Source organism: Monopterus albus, unplaced genomic scaffold, assembly GCF_001952655.1.
Source record: "Monopterus albus unplaced genomic scaffold, M_albus_1.0 scaffold91.1, whole genome shotgun sequence".
NCBI classification, from domain to species: Eukaryota; Metazoa; Chordata; class Actinopteri; order Synbranchiformes; family Synbranchidae; genus Monopterus; species Monopterus albus.
In genome coordinates, this window is record NW_018127971.1 from 216,707 (window position 1) to 238,545 (window position 21,839).

At 40.6% G+C, this 21,839-nt stretch overlaps 2 protein-coding genes across 6 annotated transcripts in view; one reads left to right on the forward strand and one right to left on the reverse strand.

The window, feature by feature from the left end:
- The window catches only part of dock3 (dedicator of cytokinesis 3), a 51,773-nt gene extending 34,162 nt beyond the window's left edge, over positions 1-17,611 (forward strand). For 2 of the 5 annotated variants that reach the window (XM_020608086.1, XM_020608087.1), the window contains 31 exons: positions 225-417; positions 544-671; positions 903-1,049; positions 1,167-1,265; positions 1,354-1,448; positions 1,641-1,716; positions 1,857-1,957; positions 2,057-2,115; positions 2,280-2,428; positions 2,556-2,641; positions 2,755-2,781; positions 2,888-2,983; positions 3,066-3,126; positions 3,237-3,330; positions 5,644-5,792; positions 7,474-7,560; positions 7,812-7,916; positions 8,559-8,700; positions 9,104-9,270; positions 10,008-10,094; positions 10,291-10,470; positions 10,554-10,637; positions 10,743-10,859; positions 11,050-11,192; positions 12,379-12,514; positions 13,028-13,109; positions 13,290-13,405; positions 13,485-13,569; positions 13,671-13,793; positions 14,025-14,107; positions 14,720-17,611. In XM_020608086.1, coding sequence (XP_020463742.1) covers positions 225-417; positions 544-671; positions 903-1,049; positions 1,167-1,265; positions 1,354-1,448; positions 1,641-1,716; positions 1,857-1,957; positions 2,057-2,115; positions 2,280-2,428; positions 2,556-2,641; positions 2,755-2,781; positions 2,888-2,983; positions 3,066-3,126; positions 3,237-3,330; positions 5,644-5,792; positions 7,474-7,560; positions 7,812-7,916; positions 8,559-8,700; positions 9,104-9,270; positions 10,008-10,094; positions 10,291-10,470; positions 10,554-10,637; positions 10,743-10,859; positions 11,050-11,192; positions 12,379-12,514; positions 13,028-13,109; positions 13,290-13,405; positions 13,485-13,569; positions 13,671-13,793; positions 14,025-14,107; positions 14,720-15,328 — 3,906 coding nt within the window. In that variant the 3' untranslated portion in view covers positions 15,329-17,611. Of the gene's footprint in view, positions 1-224; positions 418-543; positions 672-902; positions 1,050-1,166; positions 1,266-1,353; positions 1,449-1,640; positions 1,717-1,856; positions 1,958-2,056; positions 2,116-2,279; positions 2,429-2,555; positions 2,642-2,754; positions 2,782-2,887; positions 2,984-3,065; positions 3,127-3,236; positions 3,331-5,643; positions 5,793-7,473; positions 7,561-7,811; positions 7,917-8,558; positions 8,701-9,103; positions 9,271-10,007; positions 10,095-10,290; positions 10,471-10,553; positions 10,638-10,742; positions 10,860-11,049; positions 11,193-12,378; positions 12,515-13,027; positions 13,110-13,289; positions 13,406-13,484; positions 13,570-13,670; positions 13,794-14,024; positions 14,108-14,478 lie in introns of all 5 variants that reach the window. The other 3 variants (XM_020608088.1, XM_020608089.1, XM_020608090.1) reach the window with 3 other exon arrangements.
- A 1,409-nt stretch (positions 17,612-19,020) lies between these two features.
- LOC109964651 (poly(rC)-binding protein 4-like) overlaps positions 19,021-21,839 on the reverse strand; it is a 20,009-nt gene continuing 17,190 nt past the window's right edge. The window contains exons 12-13 of the mRNA XM_020608113.1: positions 20,288-20,457; positions 19,021-19,908 (exon numbers count right to left, since the gene is read on the reverse strand). Coding sequence (XP_020463769.1) covers positions 19,563-19,908; positions 20,288-20,457 — 516 coding nt within the window. The 3' untranslated portion in view covers positions 19,021-19,562. The remainder of the gene's footprint in view (positions 19,909-20,287; positions 20,458-21,839) is intronic.

A 21,839-nucleotide genomic window follows, 5' to 3' on the forward strand; every position in this document is an offset into this window, starting at 1 on the left:
GAGAAACTAAGATTATGGTTGTACAAAGAGATGAATTGTGTTCCTGCATTAAGATCTTGGTCGTGCTCCTTTTGGAATGTTTGAGTCTATCCTGTGTTGTGTCAGTGCAACTCAGAAAAGGGTAATTTTATAATGTTATATGTGATATGTTTTGTGATGTTTTTTTGAAACAAGTTATTTATTCCATTACAAAATTCCTCTCTCTGTGTTTTTTTCCTCTTCAGGCAGCACTGTTAAACAGTTTCCCAGATATTTTTGATGAGCTGCTGCAGATGTTCACTGTTCAGGAGGTGGCTGAATATGTGAGGGGCACCCTAGGGAGCATGCCCAGCACTGTGGACATTGGACAGTCTATGGACGTAGTCAAACTGCAGTCCATTGCTCGTACAGTTGAGAGCCGCCTTTTCTTTTTCCCCGGTGAGACAAATGTGAAGGTTTTACAGTGTTTTCCTTTCATTAAGATATCAAAACATACATGTAATATACATGTAATTCATCCTCACTCTGTCTCCTCCTTTTTTGCTTCTTTCACTCTTCCCTCAGAGTCTCGTAGTATTCTGCTGCCTGTGGTACTGCATCACATCCACCTGCACCTGCGCCAGCAGAGGGAGCTACTCATCTGTTCTGGGATCCTTGGCAGCATCTTTTCCATAATTAAGACTAGCTCCATGGTACATTACATTTTACCATATGCACACTCAACATCTATGACTGAAAGTCCAATTTGATGATAAAAAAAAGTTCAAATGAATTAAAAAAAAATCTATGTAAAATTCTCATTTCCTTATATTTCATTAACTTGTAGGCACAAACACTAGAGCCTTTCTATAAAGCAGCATGTTTGCATCTTTTTTATGGGTTCACTTTTTTCTGGTTGCTTCCACCTGCTCTTTGTGTCTCAGGAGTCTTCCGTACAGGATGAGGTGGAAATGATGGTGGAGAGTCTTCTGGATGTGCTTCTACAGACTCTGCTGTCCATTATGAGCAAGTCTCACTCTGTGGAGACATCCAGAGGGCAACGCTGTCCCCAGTGCACTGCCGAGATAACGGTAAGCTTCCACTCAGTGTGCCTGCTTGATCTGCAGTGAAGACAGGTGGCATTTTGTTAGTATCTTGAGTTGATTAACCTTTCTCAATATGTATGTCTTCTGTCTTCTCTTGTGCAGGGGGAGTATGTGTCCTGTCTACTTTCTTTGCTCCAACAGATGACAGAGATCCACTTTCACCATCTACTCAACAACTTCCATAGCAAAGAGGAGCTGAAGGTGGGAGTCTCTCTGAGCAAGATTACTGTACAGTGTTTTGCTGTGGCCTGCCTACTACGTACTGCATACACTTCTTATTCCTCTGCAGGAGTTCCTGTTGAAGATCTTCTGCGTGTTTCGCAATCTGATGAAACTGACTATCTTTCCCCGAGACTGGAGTGTCATGAGGCTTCTAACTAGTCAGTGAGTCTGCTTTTGCATTTCTGTCATGCAGTCTCTGCCCAACTGTTGGTAAGAGAATGCAGTTAACCATTAGATCAGTCACCTTTTCAGATAGTTGTGCTCTGAAGGTGACACTTGTGTCACAAACTTTTTCATCTATTTTTGGCAACGGCTCGTTTTGTAGGCTGACAGTGTAATGTTTGCTTTCTGCAGTATCATTGTAATGACAACACAGTTCTTGTCTCCGGCGCTGCACAAGAACTTCTCAGAGGCAGATTTTGATTTTAAGGTGTGTATCTGAACAGTGGGGATTGCATTTAGGATACCCACTACACCATGAATCCACATAATATTTGATGCTTTTTCATGATTAAATTTAGGAAACTTTTATTGATAATTTACTTTTGCTTTCATCTCTTTGTGTGTCAGGTGTGGAACTCCTTTTTTAGTCTCACTGTACTATACATCAACCAGCCCAGTCTGCAGCTAGAGGCACTTGGCCCCGCTAAAAGGAAGAAAGTCTTTGACAAGTATGAAAATACAGTTTATTCACTGTAGGCATTCTGTCCAACACCTGGTTAATTATTTATTTAAATCTCTACACTTCACTATCTACACGTTCTTTGTAGGTATGGAGATATGAGAGTGGTGATGGCATATGAGCTCTTCAGCATGTGGCAAAAGCTAGGTTTGTCATCATCCTCAGTGTATATACTTATATAGACACCACAACTCCCCACTGAACTCCCCCCCCCCACACACATACACATCACAGTTAAGCATCTGCACTGAGATTTTTAAAAATCAATCAGAATGATGGCTCCTGTCTTTGTGAATTTCTCTGCGCTCCAGGTGACAACAAACCCCACTTTATCCCAGGAATGATGGGACCCTTCCTGGGAGTCACCCTGGTCCCTCAGCCAGAGGTTCGAAATATTATGATCCCAATTTTCCATGACATGATGGACTGGGAGCAGAGGAAAAATGGCAACTTCAAACAGGTCGCTGTGGCATTATTATGTTAAGGAATAAACATTGTGTCCTGTGGCAGTTGTTATGATCGAAACAAACAGCTTTTTGTCTCATAACATATCCACATCTTTTATCTGAATGTGTTTGTGTGTGTAGGTGGAAGCAGAACTGATGGATAAGCTGGACAGCATGGTGTCAGATGGGAAAGGAGATGATAATCACAGAGAGCTCTTCAGCCTTTTGTAAGCATCAAACCTGTGTGTGGTGAGAATGTGAACTGATCTTCAGAATAGTACTGCTCATAGTATTTTCTTCTAACATACTCGTCTGTGTTGCTTGGCTGTCACAAACCCAGGACCCAGCTGTTTGGTCCCTATCCAAGGTGAGGTGTAATACCCTCAGAGCTAAAGATCAGAGACACTTCATATCTATATACTTGTTATGCTTCTGCTCTTTGGTAAGAGCATCTTACTGTGTTTTCTGTGCAGCCTGTTAGAGAAGATAGAACAGGAGACCTGGAGAGAGACAGGGATCTCCTTTGTCACGTCAGTCACAAGACTTGTTGAGCGGTTACTGGATTATAGGTATACTGATATTAAGATGTATATCTTAACACTATTGGTTTGTGTTGCAGAGAAATTAGAAAAAAATATGTTGTATGTTTAGGGACTGTATGAAAGGAGATGAGATGGAGAACAAGAAAACCGGTGGTTCAGTCAACCTAATGGTGAGACATTCTTCAGAGTGTTTAGTTTGGAATTTATAAACACATTTATGAATATTTCCACACATAAAAAAATGACTTAACCATTCGTTCTTGTTTTGATTCAACACCAGAACTTCTACAAATCAGAGGTCAACAAGGAGGACATGTATATCCGTTACATCCACAAGTTGTGTGACCTGCATCTTCAAGCAGAGGACTTCACAGGTAACAGAGATACTGGGACGATTTGTGTGATGGTACATGCTTTATGGCAGGGTCTTTGTGCTGGAAAAGTGGTATTTAGTTTGTTTTGCAGTTTCACCAGGCCAAACTATAGCAAAGGCTTAGCGTGGACTGAGAGGCTACAGGGTTTTTTTTTTTTTTTGCCTCACCTTTGCCCTTGTTGCTCTGCGTGGGATGTCTCATCTTTTCAACTGGTTTTACTGATAGAAGTACCTGGAGCAAAAGTAGAGCAGATGCAGCAGAACAAGGCTTATCCCTGAAGTGCAAAACATGATATGCTGAGCAGGATCATGGTTTTATATTTTTTGGTTAAAGGCCCTGCATACCCCAGTCCACCCACACAGGTAATTTTACATATTTTAGTTGTGTCAGATGGCATTTTGCTTCTCATTTATTTCCTTTTTTTATTTATCTGTTTGTGAATTGACCTGCCTCTTTTTTCAGACAAAATTTTAATGGGCAAAATCAAGAGGCTCTCCAGTGTCCAACCACTTTGAGTGAAGAGTTGACTAGATTGCTCATTCAGGAAACAGTGGTTGTTTATATTCTTGTTTTGTGGTTGCAGAGAAACATACTAAAAACAGCAGAGATGGAGGGATGATGTATGTCTGTAGTGAGTGTAAGGACAGTGGCAGAGGTTAATGACAGTAAAGTTTTTGATAAGAAGTGTAATCATTTACTTCTTTATGGAATGCAGTTGTTTGCCAGCTAGATATATTGTACAAGCTCCCACTGTTTATGTTTACACCTCCGCCCATGCACTCACCACGTCATGCCTTCTTTTAGCCACAGCACAAGATAATAATATACACAAAGTGAAATCTGCTCTGCCTGCACTCTCAGGGCTGTTTGAGCAGGTGCAGACTACTGTTGCATCCGTTCAAGGTGGGACAAATCTTTTCCCCTAATCGTTATGACTGTTCTCAGCACATGGAGCCCAATGACCTCATGCACTTCCCAATATAGCTCCACCCACCTTCAAGCTAAGTAGAGGTCTTATTAAGGAGAGAAAGTAAAAATATAAAGCTGGCGAAACTCTACCACAGTAGACTATTCAGCAACAGAGGAGGAAGGTAAATGATAAGAATCACAGCTAACTAGACAAGCTAAATGTTAGGTGGGGGTAAGTAGGTAGTTTCACATTAAATCACTGCTTGGCACACACCTTTGTGCAGTATGGGTCCTTTAATTCTGGGAATAATATGACCATTGTCCTTTTTACATTACAAAAATAAAATTTGTTTTTTAGACGGGGGTTATGGTACATTTCACTTAGTCATAAACAGAAAATACGGGGAAGTGGTCAGTTTATGTAATTGTGTAAATGACTTACATATTCTTGCCTTGCTCACTGGTTTCACTGTGTTCATGTAAATGTAGCCAACAATGACTAATTGAAATTAACCTTATATATCACTTATGTAAAACAAACAGGCAGCTGGCAAAATAATTAAAACACATTGGCCCGAGACTGCACATGACTGTTGTCTGTTTAAAGATGTGAATTCAGCTTAGAAAGGGGCATCATTTGTCTTTGGTTTAAAAATGTGAATGGATGCAGTGGTTTCATGTTGTTGCACTGTTATTTTAAGGATGCAACTAATAATTACAATAATCATTTATTATTCATCTTCAGCTTTTTTATTAATCTATAAAATTGTTTAAAAAATGCCTGTTGTACTTTCTAAAGCCCAAGATTGTCTTCAAATGTTTTGACTATCTCCAAAAAAACCCAAAGGTATTTACTTTATTATCTCATTGGATTTAAAGAATAAAAAAGTCAAATCCTCATAGCCGAGAAGCTCTGTTTTTTGATCAACTGATTGATTAATGATGTTGCTTAATCTGTATGAGCAGTCCCTTTTGTATGACTCACCCCTGAATACATTTAAGGTCTTTGTGAAAACCACAAGAAATCCATTTAATGTTGTGATAAAATGAACAAGAACATAGTCTTTTAATGATCGTGAATTTCATTTGGCGATTGTGCCAAAACAACTGAGAAAATCTGTAAGAGGAACTGAGAGTAGCTGCTATGATTTCAGCTGTGCAGGTGCTCGCTGCACCTCTGGCTAATAATACACCAAAACTTGCTTGCTGTCCTCTGGGCAGCTTGTGCTTTGTGCCACTGACTGTACTTTGTGTCATCCACCATCTGTTCGCAAAAACTAGACCCAGAATGTCCAGAAGGTATAGGTTCATCACTGAAGCCAGACTGTGCAAACTGTGCAACATCTGATGATCATAATGTGCTTTAATTCTGGTGACCTTTGACCTGTATCCCCCCTGCAACAGAGGCAGCGTTTACCCTGCTGCTGTACTGGGAGCTGCTGCAGTGGGAGGACCGGCCTCTGAGGGATTTCCTCCATTACCCCTGTCAGAGCGAGTGGCAACGCAAAGAGAACCTGAGTCGTAAAATCCTCCACTACTTCAACAAGGGCAAGGCAAGTGAATTTTTTTTTATATCTTTGTATTTTACTCCTGTTTTCTCTGACCTCAGGCCAGTCATTTTTGACCAATACCAGCTTTTGGCTTTATAGAGCTAAAACAATATTAGTATGTTTGTGCTGTACAAGGCACATAGATAAATAAAACTCACAAGGTTTTATAGCTTTAAAATGTTTTTAGTAATGTTCAAGTTGCTGTTTTTCTCATTTGTTCTGCAGCTGTTCCTAAGCATAATTAAGTTTTGCCAGCATTACCCCTGAGAGAGAGAGAGAGACAGAATCCTGAAGTGTTGCTTAAAATCAAGTAGCGTAAAATGGAAATACTCAAGTAAAGTATAAGTAAATGTACAGTGAGAGTCCACCACAGGCTTTATAGCTTAAGCAACATCCTTTCTAAAGTGTTGACCAGTACTGTGGATTATCAAAACAAAATCATCTTATCGTTGCTTTAGCATATCCAAAGGAGTGTTCAGTACTAAGGCAAATGCTGAATATCACAGTATACACCACAGTCCTACTCAGTAAGGGTCAGATGTTAGCTCAAATGTGATTTGCTTCCCCAAATCGCTTCTCCCTGGCTGGCATTCATCCACAAAATTAAATTAGTTGACTGGTCTCTGTGCTGTGGAGAGGACAAGCCCTCTGGACACTGAGAGCAGCTGAGAAGGAAATAAAACTGGCCTCCTTCACTAACTCTTTGTCATCTCTTGTTTTTATTGCTGCTCATCTATAGAAAAGTAAAAAAAAAAAAAAGTAGTCATTCTGAATCCCTGCTGCTACAAATGTTCATCTAGGACAAACAGAAACCTAAATATGAGAGCAGGAGAAATGATGCTGGTGAATTAGTGGCGGAAGATGAAACTGTATTTAGACAAAAAAAATCGACATGCACTCAGTTCTCAGTTAATTAGTTAACACATACTTAACACTAATGCAGCCTAATCCAGAAATCCTGCAATAAATCCTCCTGCATTAGGGTGATAATGTTCAGTTTTTGTTTTAGAGAGGGGCTGATTCTATAATTGTACTTGGGGGATTTCATCGGCCCTGCTGTTATCGTTGTCTTTGTGTTTGATAATCATGACCCCAAAACTTGTTTTAATACTAATACTAATAATAAACATAGCATTTTTAAAACAGTCTCAAAGTGCTTTACATAAGAAAAGCAAAATTAAACCAGCAGCACTAAATTTAGCAAATAAAAGTATAGAGGATAGAAGAGAATAAAATGACCTAAAGTAGTTACAGTGACTTGAGAAATGAGTCAGACTTCTTCGCTTTTTGCACACTTTGTTTTGTTATAGATATAATTTAAAAAAGATAACAGGACATTTTTGCCTGACAGTCTACACAGAATAAGCTTTTTACCAGGCAGCATGGTGATTAGCGTTGTTGCCTCACAGTACACTATTATTGCAATATGAAGTATAAAATATAAACAGAAATAAAAAGATTAAATGTTATACAGTATATGATATACTGTGTGTTCTTCTTCCTACATTAAATGCATGTATGTGTAACAGTCTATTGGATCTAGAGTCAATCTATAATGACCCTTTAATGTCAGTTCCCAAGTTTCCAAACTTTTTGTGAGGATTCCTCTTGATTATAAGGATAAATTAAGTCTTAATGATTTTTCCATTTTCACTGGGATTTATATATATATGTTACCTTGCAGTGCTGGGAATATGGGATTTCTCTCTGCCGGGAGCTGGCGTACCAGTATGAGACTTTATATGATTATCAGAGCCTCAGCTGGATACGGGTGAGTAAGGTCTTGAATACTTCATCTTTGTGCTGTTATTATCAAAGAAGCATCATCTGTGATGCTGGAAGGTGAGATTTTCAGCTCATTGTCATCCTCTGCTATGCGGTGTGAAACACAATGTCCTTATTACCTTAGCACACCCACACTCATAAGGAAATGCAGAGGATTCATTCATGTTATGTTATTCATGTTGTGGTTAAATCATTATTTTTTCATGACTTTTATGCATGTTTATCATTCCCTGACAGAAAATGGAGGCAGCGTACTATGACAACATCATTGAACAGCAGAGGATTGAACCTGAGTTCTTCCGAATGGGCTTCTATGGCAGGAAGTTTCCTTTTTTCCTCAGGGTAAGACTTGCTACAGTTAGTCTCATCTCATCTGTCCTAACACTGTTTTTGGTTTTGCTGTTGCAGACAGCTACAGTGCAGGAGACAGTGTCTGCTATAGCAGCTTGTGCAGGACAGAAAGCCTGAATAGGAAATGAATGTTAACCACAAGACTAAGTACATATAGTACAGTATCCTAGCAGCATAGTGCAATTCTTAATTACCTGTAATGTACATTAGGTTGTAGCACGTTGAACCAGATCAGCACTACTTTTTAGGGTATGCTGCAAGGTGGTAGTCAGCAACTAATTAAACATTTTAAACTGTACATGATGTACACTGTACACAGCAGCGAGGTGGTTAGCGCTGTCGCCTCACAACAAGAAAGTTCTGGGTTTCAGTAACATGTGCTTCCCAGGTTCTCCCTTTCTATAACCAAATCTGACAAGAACCATATGATTTGAATTTGTAACACTGATTCTGTCCTCACTTGACCAGATTCCTCTTTCATCCAGGTCAGACTGAGATTAGTACCTCACCCCTCTGCTACCTCACACAGTCAGAGGCAAATGATTAAAATGATCAGCACGATCTACAAGATGTGAGCAGCCAGTTTTGTCTGTCATTGTCCACCTTGTAACTCCTATCTCCTTTCCTCCGCAGAACAAAGAGTTTGTTTGTCGTGGTTACGACTACGAACGGCTCGAGGACTTCCAACAAAGGATGCTGGGGGAATTCCCACAAGCCATTGCCATGCAGCATCCCAACCAACCTGATGACACCATCCTGCAGAGTGATGCTCAGTGTATCCTATTAGTTTTACCGCAGCTGAAACTAACACTTACTTTTGTTCAAAATAAATAGGTTTCTATATTTTTCTTTTGAGTGTTAAGACTGGTTGAAAAAGACGACTTGTTTTGTCTGACCACTAATTTGAAACACAAAGAAATTGCAGTGATAGAGAATGGAGAAAAACAAAGCCTCACATTTTGAAGCAAATGTTGTATGATACAGTAGGCAACATCAATGATTAACAGATTTTTGAAATTGTTGACAGCTAATAGTCTTTCTACACCACATACTATTTGTGTAAATAAAAACACTGAATGTAATGTTGATTTACATAGTCAGACTCTCTTTTTAAGCGTTTCCTCTCAGTGCCCCTCCTGCTCTTTCTTTGTCCATTTTCCTTAACACGTGGCTTTTAGATCTGCAGATCTATGCGGTGACTCCAGTGTCGGACATCTCTGAAGTGCCTCAGCTGGAACGTGTGCCTGAGAGGATCAAGAGCTTCTACCGTATCAACAATGTCAGTCGTTTCCACTATGACAGGCCTTTCCACAAGGGGCCCAAGGACCGCGAGAATGAGTTCAGGGTACAGTGAGCCAGCAGCGCAGCTCTCGGGCCATTTTTGCCTCCCAGAATAATGGAATTCAGATTTAACACCTAAAGATATGAAACGGCTCAAAGTGTGGAAACGACAGATGCAGTGGTGGAAAAAGTACTCAGATCCCTTACTTATGTAAAAGCAGCACTACCACAGTCTAAACTTTTTGTTACAAATAAAAGTTCTGGATTCAAAATGTTACTTGAGTAAAAGTACAAAGTATTAACATAAAAACATACTTAAAGTACTAAAAGTAAAAGTAAAAGCGTTATTGTTTACACCACAGCTGGTAAAGGAGGAGCTAATTTTAATGCTTATATGCTTAGAATTTGAAGTACTTTACATACTGCTCGATAGATTGTAAATATATTCTCACAGTAGTTGACACTTAATTTTCATCAATTAATCAAATAAACGTTTCAACCCTTCAGTGATTGTAAGGCTTTGTGTTGTTACAAAACACCTGAGTACAGTGAAAAGCGTTGAAAACCTACATTAGAACTTAAAAGGCTTTACAAACTTGACCAGACATGATACTGTACCGCAGCTTCCTCTGACACAGTAACCTAAATTAGGAATCAAACCATATCAGATGTTTTACTCTTTACTGAACTGACCTATATGCTATACTGAAACACTGTTGTGGGGTATTTGAGTTCTTCACCAGCCTTCATGATTCCAGATGTAGTTGCATTACCTCTGTTCTCTGCTGGCACATTTCACAGAGTTTGTGGATTGAGAGAACAACCCTGATTCTGTCCCGCCCTCTACCTGGAATCTCCCGCTGGGCGGAGGTGGAAAGAAGAGAAGTGGTGAGCCTTCAAGCCTTCATTTGATCACCTTGTATTTCTTACACTAACTCCCGAGGGATGCTAGACAGTTTACAACAAATGTAAACTCACCTTAACTTTGCTTCTGAGGGAGCATGTTAGGTTTGACTAATGTGAAGTTATGTATATATCTAAACTATTATCATTATTTAGGGTGAGTGCATGTATTTACCTCCAGGTTGAAGTTAGCCCTCTGGAAAACGCCATTTATGTGGTGGAGAATAAGACCCAGGAGCTGCGGACTTTGATCAGCCAGTACCAACACAGGCAGCATCACGGCAACATCAACCCGCTCAGCATGTGTCTCAATGGGGTCATAGATGCTGCTGTGAATGGAGGCATCGCCAGATATCAGGAGGTATTGTTGTAAGACTGAAGGAAGAAAAATGAATCTGAGTTGTGAGAGATTCTCATCTTTTTCCTCCTCTTTGTCTACACCAGGCCTTCTTTGATAAGGACTACATCAGCAGTCACCCAGAAGATACAGAGAGGATCACACATCTGAAGGATCTGATGCAGGAGCAGGTCAGACTCTGAAGTCCATCATATGGGGAACTGCTAGCTAAACAGAGCCATAATCACAGAGTAAACATCCTTGCCATTGCTTGTTATGCTGCTTTCTTACAACAGGTGCACATTCTTGGAGTGGGGTTGGCTGTTCACGAGAAGCTGGTGCATCCAGAGATGCGTCCACTGCACAAAAAGCTTGTAGACCAGTTCCACATGATGAGGACAGGTTTACAATATGTGAGTAGTCTCACACATGGTTCAGGATTTTTCATGATCCGATTTGCATCATGTTCATTTTCTTTCTTGCAGACGTACTTGAACAATTTGTGATATGTGTTTCTCTGCATTTACATGTGTGCAAAGTGTGAAGTACGTTTACAAGCAGGTGGTTCAATGTATATATGAGCAGTGTTATTATTCAGAGCAGTATATGGTTGGGTCCCAGCAGGGTGTGCCCAGCGTGGATCGATTCAGCCCTGCAGGCTGCCCCGGGGTCAATTCTCCCAGAGGCATCCTCTCATCACACAGCCACATGAGCCCTGAGAGCGTGCGCCTCATACACAGACACAGGTCAGTCATGCACACAGACACACACAGGTACATCTGTAATCCCAGCCAAAAGTTAATTACCCACAATCAGAGTATCTGCAGTTGTTGAATGAAGACATAAGCCTGAAATATTCAGGTATGTATAGCTGCCTACCCTAAAAAGATGATCCGGATTTGATCTGGATCAAAGATTTTAGGACACATTTTGTGTGTTGTGGATATTTTTCATAAGGGACCCATTTGCATGAGAGAATGTTGCACCTTGGCGGCAGTACATGCACTGTCTGTGTGCTCTTGTTTACTATATAAAAACAAAACAGCATTTTGTATGAACTGTAAATCCAGTCCGTGCTTGACATTTTGTGCTTTAAAATGACAAATAATTCATTCATTAGCAAAATAGTTTCAAATAAATTTTCTTTCACTGGTCTGATTGATTAATCGACTGATTGTTACAGCTCAATAAATGTATTATTTTTAAGTGGCTAGTCCATCCATTTTCTGCTGAAGTATTAAAAATGTGGGGGGAAAAGCAAATAACTGTATTTCATATTGTCCCCACTGGTTTTTCATTATACTGTGGCTGGATTGATGGTGAACCAGGTAATAAGTTACATCCAGTGTGGTATTAACAAGGTCTTAAAAAGGTTGAAATTTATACCACTGACACTTCCAGCCTCACTTGGACACTCAGGCTTATAAGACGGGTTTATGTCATGTAAAACCTTAGCTAAAGCAGATTTACTACTTTAATCAATATATTTTAGTATCTAAGGCTCATCAGTCAATGCAGAGTATAACTTTGATGTAAAGCCCAATTTGATCCTCTCTTAAACCTAAACTATTAAAAAAACTCATAGTTTTACCTAATTTATGCAGCTTTTCCTTGTATTTTCAAAATACATGAAAATGCTAATAAAATTACTTTAGGTTAGGTTAGTGTCTTTTTTAACATGAAAATTTTTTTTAAATACACAATATGTCTTTTAAAATTACAAGAAAAAAATGTATTTAAAATAACCAGAAATGACTGTATTTTTAGAAGAAGGGTTATTTTCCATAATTTTATGTTGCCTTAGAAAACATAACTGCAGATTAGAACATACAGTACGGCCACTGCATAGGTTCTACAGGTAAACCTACAAAGGACACATTCAAGAAACCGCAGAGACAAATTATACTCTTTAACGCTGTTTCTGTCCTGCAGCCCTCTAAACCTGCAGGGCTCGATCCGCCACTCGTCCTCCTCCCTGTCCTCTCACACTTCCAGCGAGGCAGGAAACCTTCTCATAATGACTGATGGCCTGATGGGAGAGCACCCTGAGGAGGCACTACACATGCAGGTATGGCTTGAAATAAAAATGCCCACTGGGATGGATGCATTGGAAACATAAAATGATTTATGTTATAAAGTGCAAATCATAGCAAAACTGTTTTTTATAGGGATGCAAAGCATAATCCTAACACAATGGTACACAACACCACAAACTGCAGTCTGCAAAATGACCATGAAATTAAATCAACAGACCTATAGAACAGGTTGAACAATAAGAGAACATTGCACTCTTCATAAAGGTATCACTTATTGCTACTGTATAACACTTAATTAATTCAGCTAGGTGTACCTAATAAATTGGCAAATGAGCATATAACATGCATCATTATTTTTGTGGTTATCATTATTGATACTGTAACAATAGCTGCATTGATACTGCTGTAATGCACATAAACATTTATTGTTTTTCAGTGTGCTTTCTATCTGGTAGATACAATACAAAAGACAGATAAAGGTATTTCTATTTAATATCAGGGCTTTAACAGCTTTTGTTTTATCTGGACTATATTCTGTTTTGCAGCCGAGCCCCTCCTCCTCCAGTCTGAGCTCAATCCGCTCCAACTCTTCCCAGATTATCAACTCTGCTCCCTCGAGTGCCAGAGGTAAAGAATGGCATGGCAGAATACCTGGACCACCTGAGTATTTCTGTATTTGTGTATATTATGTTGTGTATCAGAAATTTCCCCACTGTGGGATCAATAAAGTACCTACTCTATATTATGTAGGACAATACGACATCTCTGTTATATACTGCAGGAATACTAAACAGTTTTTTTGTCCAGGCTCTCCATCCTTGCCTGATAAAACCAAACACAACCGAGAGGTGATGATACTGTTGCCATCACATCGTGAGAGGGCCAACAACTCTATGTACTACAACATGGCAGACAATGGACAGGTGGGACAGAACTTGGAACTGTGTTTGTGTATGTTAGAAAGAAAGAAGCTAAAGATTTGTAACTTTTTCTTTTAATCAGAACAACCACATGCAGCGTGCCTTATTTCAGCAAGTTAGCCCCTGTAAGCCGTGTGCTGATCCTCACATGAATCTACCAGAGAAAGGTAACACACACACAGGCTGAAACGTACCTGTCAGTGCACAGTATTATGTACATGAAGTGTATCGCAGTGTGTGCCGAGATGTTTATGTATTCCTCCTCCAGTCTTTCCCAGTGCTCCCAGCAGCTGGAGTCTGGATGGAGAAAACAGGGAGCAGGTGTCCTACATGCCAGCTTCTGCTGCAGGGGTAATTATGCCCCCTGTCCCACCCAGGTCCTTCCCACCAGGTAGGTGTTTTTACTTTGTGTTTCAGAGCATGAGTTTATGTACTGTACTTTGATTGATGTGGCTTCTACAGTAGCTGCTGGGCTGAGTTGATTCTTAGAGATGTTTTAAAAGCTAAAATCTGGTCACAGAGACTGAGCTTGTGGAGCTTTGATAGGCTTTGAAAAGCTTTTTTTTAATACACTAAACCTTCTCCTTCTCCTCACTTAAATTAATTTCACTTCTGTGTGCAGGACATTTCCTGATGCACTGTGATGCATTTCACCACCAGAACAGCGACCCTCCCCCTGCCCTGCCTGTCCGCTCTCTTCGAAAGGTACAAACATCACTCTGTATAGTCAGATAACAAAATTTTGTCTTTATTACACACTAAATAAATACTCAGACTTTTTCATTGTAATATATTATGTATACAGTATGTGTTGGTTAGTGAGTTTTGTGCAGAGTTTAGTTGGAAATTTTACTGCTGGAACATGTTTTGCCAACCAGTCTTGAATCTGTAGAAGATATCTGTGATTGTTTGATGGCTTTGCTGTGTCCATTTTAGTTGGGTGATGCTGGACTTTGCAGTTCTAACTGTTCCTCCTCCCCCTTTTCTTCCTCCTCCTCATTCTCCTACTTTTTCCTCTTCTTTCATCTCTTCCACTTGTTCTTCCTTATTTCAATTTGCACAAATATATGCTGTAGATATGATACTAAAATGTAATTCAGGCAGCCCTGCTTTCACAAAAGCTCCTATTTTTCAAATTATCCACACATTGTCTTCACTGACAGAAAATGTATTAGATATATTCCACTGAAATGCTGATAGTTGAGTGTACATACAGTACTGTGGTGTTGTGAAAATACTGGGCACTCTGTCCTTGACTGTACAGTAGGTTAAGAGAAATACACACGACACCCATTGACACACTGTCTCTCTCGCCAGTCTCCTCTCCACCCAATCCCTGGCTCCCCCACCAGTCCTCAGTCAGCTCTGGGGGGCAGTAACTCCACTCTGTCAGGCAGCGCCAGCAGCGGGGTTTCTTCTCTGAGTGAGAGTAATTTCGGAGGTCAGTATCCAGACCCTGGCCCAATCAGGAACGATGCCTTGGAACCTCTTCCCAGCCACCTGTGGTCCCCTCCTGACGAGTACCTGGCTTCTCCCTACCTGCACATTCACTACGGTGGACCAGAAATTGACTCCATGGACCCGGTCCGTCCCTTCCATTACCGCAGCCCTGCCTCGCACCCACACACCCACCCGCATGCTCAAGCTCATGCCCACCCCGGGCTGGACAGCCACTCTCACGGGGCACTGCCTCACCACCACGCTCCTGCTCACGGCCCTCACCACATCCCTTATCGCAGGCCTCAGCCGCCATCCGTGCCGCCTAAACCCTACCTGAGAGAGGGCTGCATCCCTGAGGAGGACCTGTCACCTCAGCCCATCCCGCTGCCCCGCAGGATCTTCCACTCCCCTCACGGCCACAGGGAAGACCAGGGGAAACACGCCTGGGAGCAGTGTATCAGCGAGGAGCATGAGGAGGCGCAGTGATGAGGAGGCTCCGGCTACATTTCACTTACAGCTTTTGTCTCCTTTTCTTTCTTTCTTCATTTGCACTGAATTACGGGAGCAGTAATAGAAAGATGTGAAGCAGTGGAGTGTGCTCACTTTCTCACTATGTTTTAATTTCAGTGCATATGAGGGAAAGAAAAGAAAGCGTGAACCATGATGAATCTACATTATGAGGCACAACCACTGTCACTGCTCTGTGTGGCCTCTTAAATATTAATAAAAGAAAACGATCTGTCGAACAGTAAGACAGATTAACTTTGTTCAAAAATTGGTATTGATTGTACACAATTGTACAACTCGTCTGTGAGCATGTTTTTTCATTTGAGAATTATACGGCAACAGTTTTGTGAAATATGACGACCGTGATCATAACCAACATGATCCCAGGAGCAGTTTAAGCTCTGAACTCTCTTACTTTAGCTTTTTATGTCATTTTCACAACATGAGGCAACTACAGAAGGTTATTATTCACAGTGAAGTGACTTCTCTGCTTTAAATGCTTCATATATAATAATTATTATTTTGATAAATTTGCTACATTATAGTGTTTTCAAAAGCTTATGTCAATTATGTTTTTAAAAACACTGTTAAGTGCTCCTTAATAGTGAATCATATCAGATCGTGCACTCTAATACGTGTTGCTGTCATAAATTGCTCAGACTTGCAGCTCTCCTCTTGGACCGCTATCTCAAGGGACATGAACTTCAGTCACTGATGATTTCCCATCCATACCATGTGTATGGAAACCTACGTGAATGTATTCAGATGAGATGTTCTATTTGTAGTGCACAAGCTGCCATCCTGGTCTTTGTTGAAGTGCTTTAAGTTCAGTCTATCCGTTCTGATAAAGAAGTCTTCATTTGTTTCTTTTGTACGACAAAGGTATCTCAAGAGGAATGACAACGTTCGGCAGACTGAGGGGTAACTGAGGGCAATGACAGGCAGGTCCTACACCTGTCATGTTTCATTTTCACAGTGAATGAAGAAGGGATGGAAGGAGGACGCTCCGCTTCACACCTCAGCCACCTGCTGTACACTTAACGCTAACTGTTCTCTCTCTCTCTCTTTCCATCTTTTCCCTTCCTTTATGGTTGTCAGACCATTTTAAGCAGTGAGGGCTGAACCTGGACAGCTGCAGTGACACTGTCTAGACCCCCGCCTGCTGAGTGGTCAGTTGAGGAGCCCACTCAGACAGGGTTGGAATCGCCTATCTGCCTTAAGTGCACTCAAATGCAGTTTGACCTCTGCTCCGGACTGTGAGAAGCTCATTTAGTGACAGCCGCACTCCTTTTCATTCTGTTCACTATACGCTTCCTGAAGGAAAAAGATATCTACCTGGTGATGTTTTGTATGGTTTTGTCTCACTTTGGTTTCAGATTGTTGTTTGGTTTACAGCGCTAATATTTCTTATTCTGCCTGTGACTCTTTCTCAGTCACCTTCTGTTGTGTGAAGACTGATGATGTGTTTCAGAAGAGCGCTGAATCCCGTACTGAGAGGGAGGTTTGCTTTTTGTGGAGCAGAAGAACAGTGCTGTTTATTGTGATATAGTGAGCTAGAAGGATATAGCTAATATTTTAATAATTACTTGTTTTCCTGGTTGTTTCTTTTTCTTTTTCCTTTATTTTTTTGCAGGTGGATGCTTTGTGTTACTCTACATCAAGTTGTCAGCTGACTAGACAACATCTATTTTTGTATGTGAGATTATCAGTTGTGTGAACATATTTCAGCCGTACCAAGACAGAAGGCCCGGGTGATATAGACCGCTGTACTTTGTATGGAGATAAACTTGAGGATAGATATATACAGTATGTGAGTATCTCAGCGAGACTGATAGCGTTGAAGATAACTGGTGACTGATGATAGTCAAACTATAGGTACAATAGAATTTTTCAATGTAAATTCTGTTATTGTACATACAGCAGTATTGTGAAATATTTTTGAGAATTATCGAAGACGCCCCAAAAAGGTTTATTGTTGTTTTGTGTATATACATGTACTCCAGAGATCAATGTAATTGATAAATATCTATAATCAGTGTTTGAAAAAGGACAACTCCATTAGACTGTGGCTGTCTCCACTGTTCTTGAATTTAAGTCTTCTCATATAAATACTTTATACACTTTTCAATGTGCTTTCCTGTACATATGGTGTTAGCATGATCAAACAGTGTTTGGTTGTAAAAGTGGTTTTCCTACTCCCATAACTGCTGTGGTATGGAATTCATTGATGATGCCAAACATTAAAGACAATCTTTTATCAGCTGTAATGCTTCCTTCTTACCTTTTCTGTGCTGTGATTGGAGCAGTGTGTGGAGGCGACAGTAGAGGTCGCCCTTTGTCATTACAGTACAGTGCCAGGGCAACAACGTGGTGAGAGTTACTGTAATGTTTGCATGGTTTTGTCTGTGTGTGTTTGTGTAGATAACAGCATGCCACACAACCCCTGGCTCCAAACTCTTCAGCTGCAGTGACAGATACGGTCCCTGCTCACACCAACTTAAGTATCAGACTGTCAATAACATCTTATTTTGAAACTCAAATACAATATACAAAGTCAAATCATGATACCTTCAAGGATAATCAGAAATATCAAACAGTTTTATATGACAATGTAGCATACATTGAAAATCATCATCAAATTAAAATGGGCCGATCTGTTTAGTTGCCTTTTTTTGGGTTAGATCCTTCTGTTATTGTGGATTTTGTAGATTCTAATGCTTGAGAATAACACAGAATCATGTATGATATTATAATGAATTCAGGTATTAAAATAATATTTTAGATAGAAAAGGAAATCAAGATTCTCAATGTTCTTCTGTCATATTTTAAACTTGCCACTGGATGGACTTCAGATGAATTACACTGTAGTTGTGTGTCTGCTTGCCTCCTCTCTGGCAACAGTGACGACTCTGCGCTCTCAGTTTCACGTATGCATGATGCAGTTACAAAAAAAAAAAAAAAGAGAGTTAGGATGGTAGGATCTTAGCTGCCTCTCCAGAGGATGATGATGATGCTGTGTTGCATGCTAATGCAGATACTGAATTTCATTTTTACAGCATTACTGTGACTCATTTCATTTTTACAGCTCTATCTCTCTGTCGGCACCCTTTGGTTTCTTCCTCCAAACTCCTCTGATATATTGTCTCATTGTGTTTTATCCTAAGGGAATTACAGTGAATGAATTCAGCATAATCATGTGGTTAGATGCATGCGATTGCATTGCTTGGCAAGACAGGTAGAGCTTGGTTCTCTTTTGGGTTTGCACTGTCCCATTCTGCAGTTATTGTTTGGGACACACAAGCACAATGTGAAAAGCATCTCTCATAAATGCCAGCAAGTGAAATGACAAACTGCCATCCAGACTGTGTTTGGAGGAAAACAAAAATAACCTGGATTTGGCATTGCATCTCACTGTGTATGCTGCTTCCTACTTAATGCGTGTTCCTGTGCTGCTACATTAATTTGATACTGATTTACTCAAAATGCTGCATCTACTGTGTAAATGCCTGTGAAGCAAATGAACAGAATGACATCATGTTGTGCACCTGATAGCTTCAGCAAAGGTAGAAAAAAGACTTAACTATGAGACAGATGCAGCCACACAATGACATGAAACAAAGACTTTTAATAACTGAAACAGTACTAATAAATAAAGATTAAACAATCTGCACATTCAAAATAAAATCAACAAAATTAATATAATACTGAACAGTAGAGTTACATTACAGTAGCACAAATTATTAAAAAAAAACAAACAAACTTCCCCCGAGACATTTACAAATTTCTTAAAAACTTCTAGAGGCAAACATAGACATTGTATAAAAGCATCATACAGTTGAGCATTTGTCATCTGAGTATAATTTACAAATTTATTGAAGGATAAATATTCGTAGCTGATCTCAAACTTGAGAAATACATGTAAAAACTGTTATTTAAACATATATTTCTCAGGTGAGGTTCCAGCCCTTTTTTTCAGTGATCAGTAACAGTGATGAGGTGATGATGACAGCAGTCTATCGATTCATGGGAAATTCACAAATTATCTATAACTGTAAGTAACTTTGAATAGCTGTATCCACATCTCCATTGGTCTCTTCTCTGTTGGTGCATCACAGAATAAAAGTCGTGAGCATCTCTGCCAGAGGATATGGCTACATCAGGTGTTTGTGGAAACACTGCACAGCTGTCCCTGGACCTGGAGATGAACACTACATCAGTAGGGAGCAAATTTCTGTCTCTCTGGCTTTTTGATGCAGTTGGCCGAGGAGATTTTAGCAGTGTAGGCTGCCAGAGTGGTGTGGGTAGGTGCTGCAGTGACAGCCACGGTGGGGGCAGGGCTGGACAGAGTCAGAAAGGGGACAGACTTCATCCCCAGCAGGCCAGACAGGGGCACAGCACCATATGGGGTGCCCAGCATATGAGCTGGGGTCAGGGCTCCTACTGCGGCCAGGGTGGGTGCAGAGGAGGCAGCTGGGGAGGTCGGTTGGGTGAAGGCCATGTTGAGGTCGACCGGAGTTGCCATGGTGGCTGCCTGGGCTGTGGATTTGGCTGTCTCTAAACTATGAGGGCAGAAATAAGGAGAAGGGAGGAGGAGGAGGCATGGAGACAGGACAGAAAAGGCATCTGACATAACTTTTGTAAATTTCCACTACAGAAACACTTGCCAGTGTAAAACACTGTAGCTCAACAGCAGCACAAACAATCTCTTTCAAAATGATCATACAGTTCTATAAAAACACTTCACTAAAACAGTTTGAACAGAAATGGAGGAGGTTTTACTGCAGGACAGTTATTATGCCAGTGTTGTATCAAGATGCGTCCCCCTGTTAAAAGCTGTGTCTCCAGTAGTGGCCCCTGGCATTAGTTTTAGCTTGATGTATTTCTAGGCTTACACTTGAAGAGATTCACTAGATGAATGTACATGCCACTGGGCCTTACCAGGAGGTAATGAGGTACTGGGCCAAGTTGATGCTGACTGGTGTTCCTGTGATAGTGACATGACGGTCACTTGTCCCGTCCAGCTGGCTGCCGATCTTGATCTGAGCTCCTGACACTTGTCTGATCTCGTTGATCTTAGTACCCTGACGGCCAATGATCGATCCAATCAGCTACAAAAAAAATAAATAAATAAAGGCCAGACAGATTGGTCATTTTGAAAGACAGATTAATGGCAATGTTGATATACAAAAGAGGACAGAAGACGTGCTTTATGAGGAGATGGTTCAATAAATCATTTGACTGAATGCAGCTTTTTTTTCATTGCTGGTTCTGTTATGCTGATGAAAGTAATTCTGACAACAAGGGCAAGAGCAAAAAACTAGAACAAAAAGAGCGTGCAGTGCTGTTGAGCTGACTTAATGCAGACCACTTCAAATATTGCAATTACATTGTTTGTCTTCAATGGACTGGTCATTCATCATGCATGTCAAAAGCACTTTCCCCCTCCCCCGAGTCTCCCTTAATTGCTACTGCTTGTGCACCAGTAAAAGAGACGAGAGAAGGCACATTTGCCTCTCATTAATCTGAGTAGCTAAAAGGTTATTGATTCTTCAGAGTAGTGGTGACTTCCCAAACAAATCACTTCCCAAACACATGTCAGCTAGATGCATCTCCGCACTAATGGAAAACATAATGGGAAAATAACTCAAATACATTTTATACAGTCCCATTGGCTTGAGCATTCTCTCTGTGGAGAGTAGTTTAGACAATGACACGGCTTTTATTGCATTCCCAAATACATTATCACTTTTGTTCTGCTTTCATTACTCAACCTGGACCCCTGCCTATTAGTGCCAATAGATATTTAACAGACCCGGAGCTCAAGGCTGTGTCTCAGCTCAAGTGCATGGTGTCAGAGCTCAGTGACAGGGTTACACTGCCAGATATATAATGAGTGGGACAGACAGTGATGAAGTATTTGTAGTATGTGTGTGCTGGTAGATGATCAGCAGCTGATGCTGAGGTACTGTAGAAATAAACAACCCACACACACAAACAGAGTGTTGGTGTCACACTTGCCACTGCTTTTCACATTCCTTTCCTGAGAAGTAAGCAGCCTGTTTCACAATGTCTGATGTGTCACACAGCGACCCGGTTGGTCTGCCTGGCTATTATTGGCTCAGCAGTTTATTTTTGGGGATGGGGGGGACATATAGAGAGTAGCCAGCCTAAAGAGCAGCTATAGAGACAATGGCCACTACAGACCTCATATCACAGATAACGTCTCTCCCCCTGCTGAGACCAAAAACCTCCACTGGACTCTGCCCTTTTAACACCAGCTGTCAATAGATCCCAGCTATCAACAGCTCAGCCACTTTGGTGTGTACAGTATGACCTCAGACAACAGCATTCCTCTACGGACAGCCACAAAAACGGAAGAAAAAAAAAAACACCATCAGGTGTGCTTGCTGTAATGATTATTTTTTTCTAATTATTTGAATAAGAGTAATGCTGCACAGTCTGCTCCTGGTCTTCAAGTATAAGTGGCCTA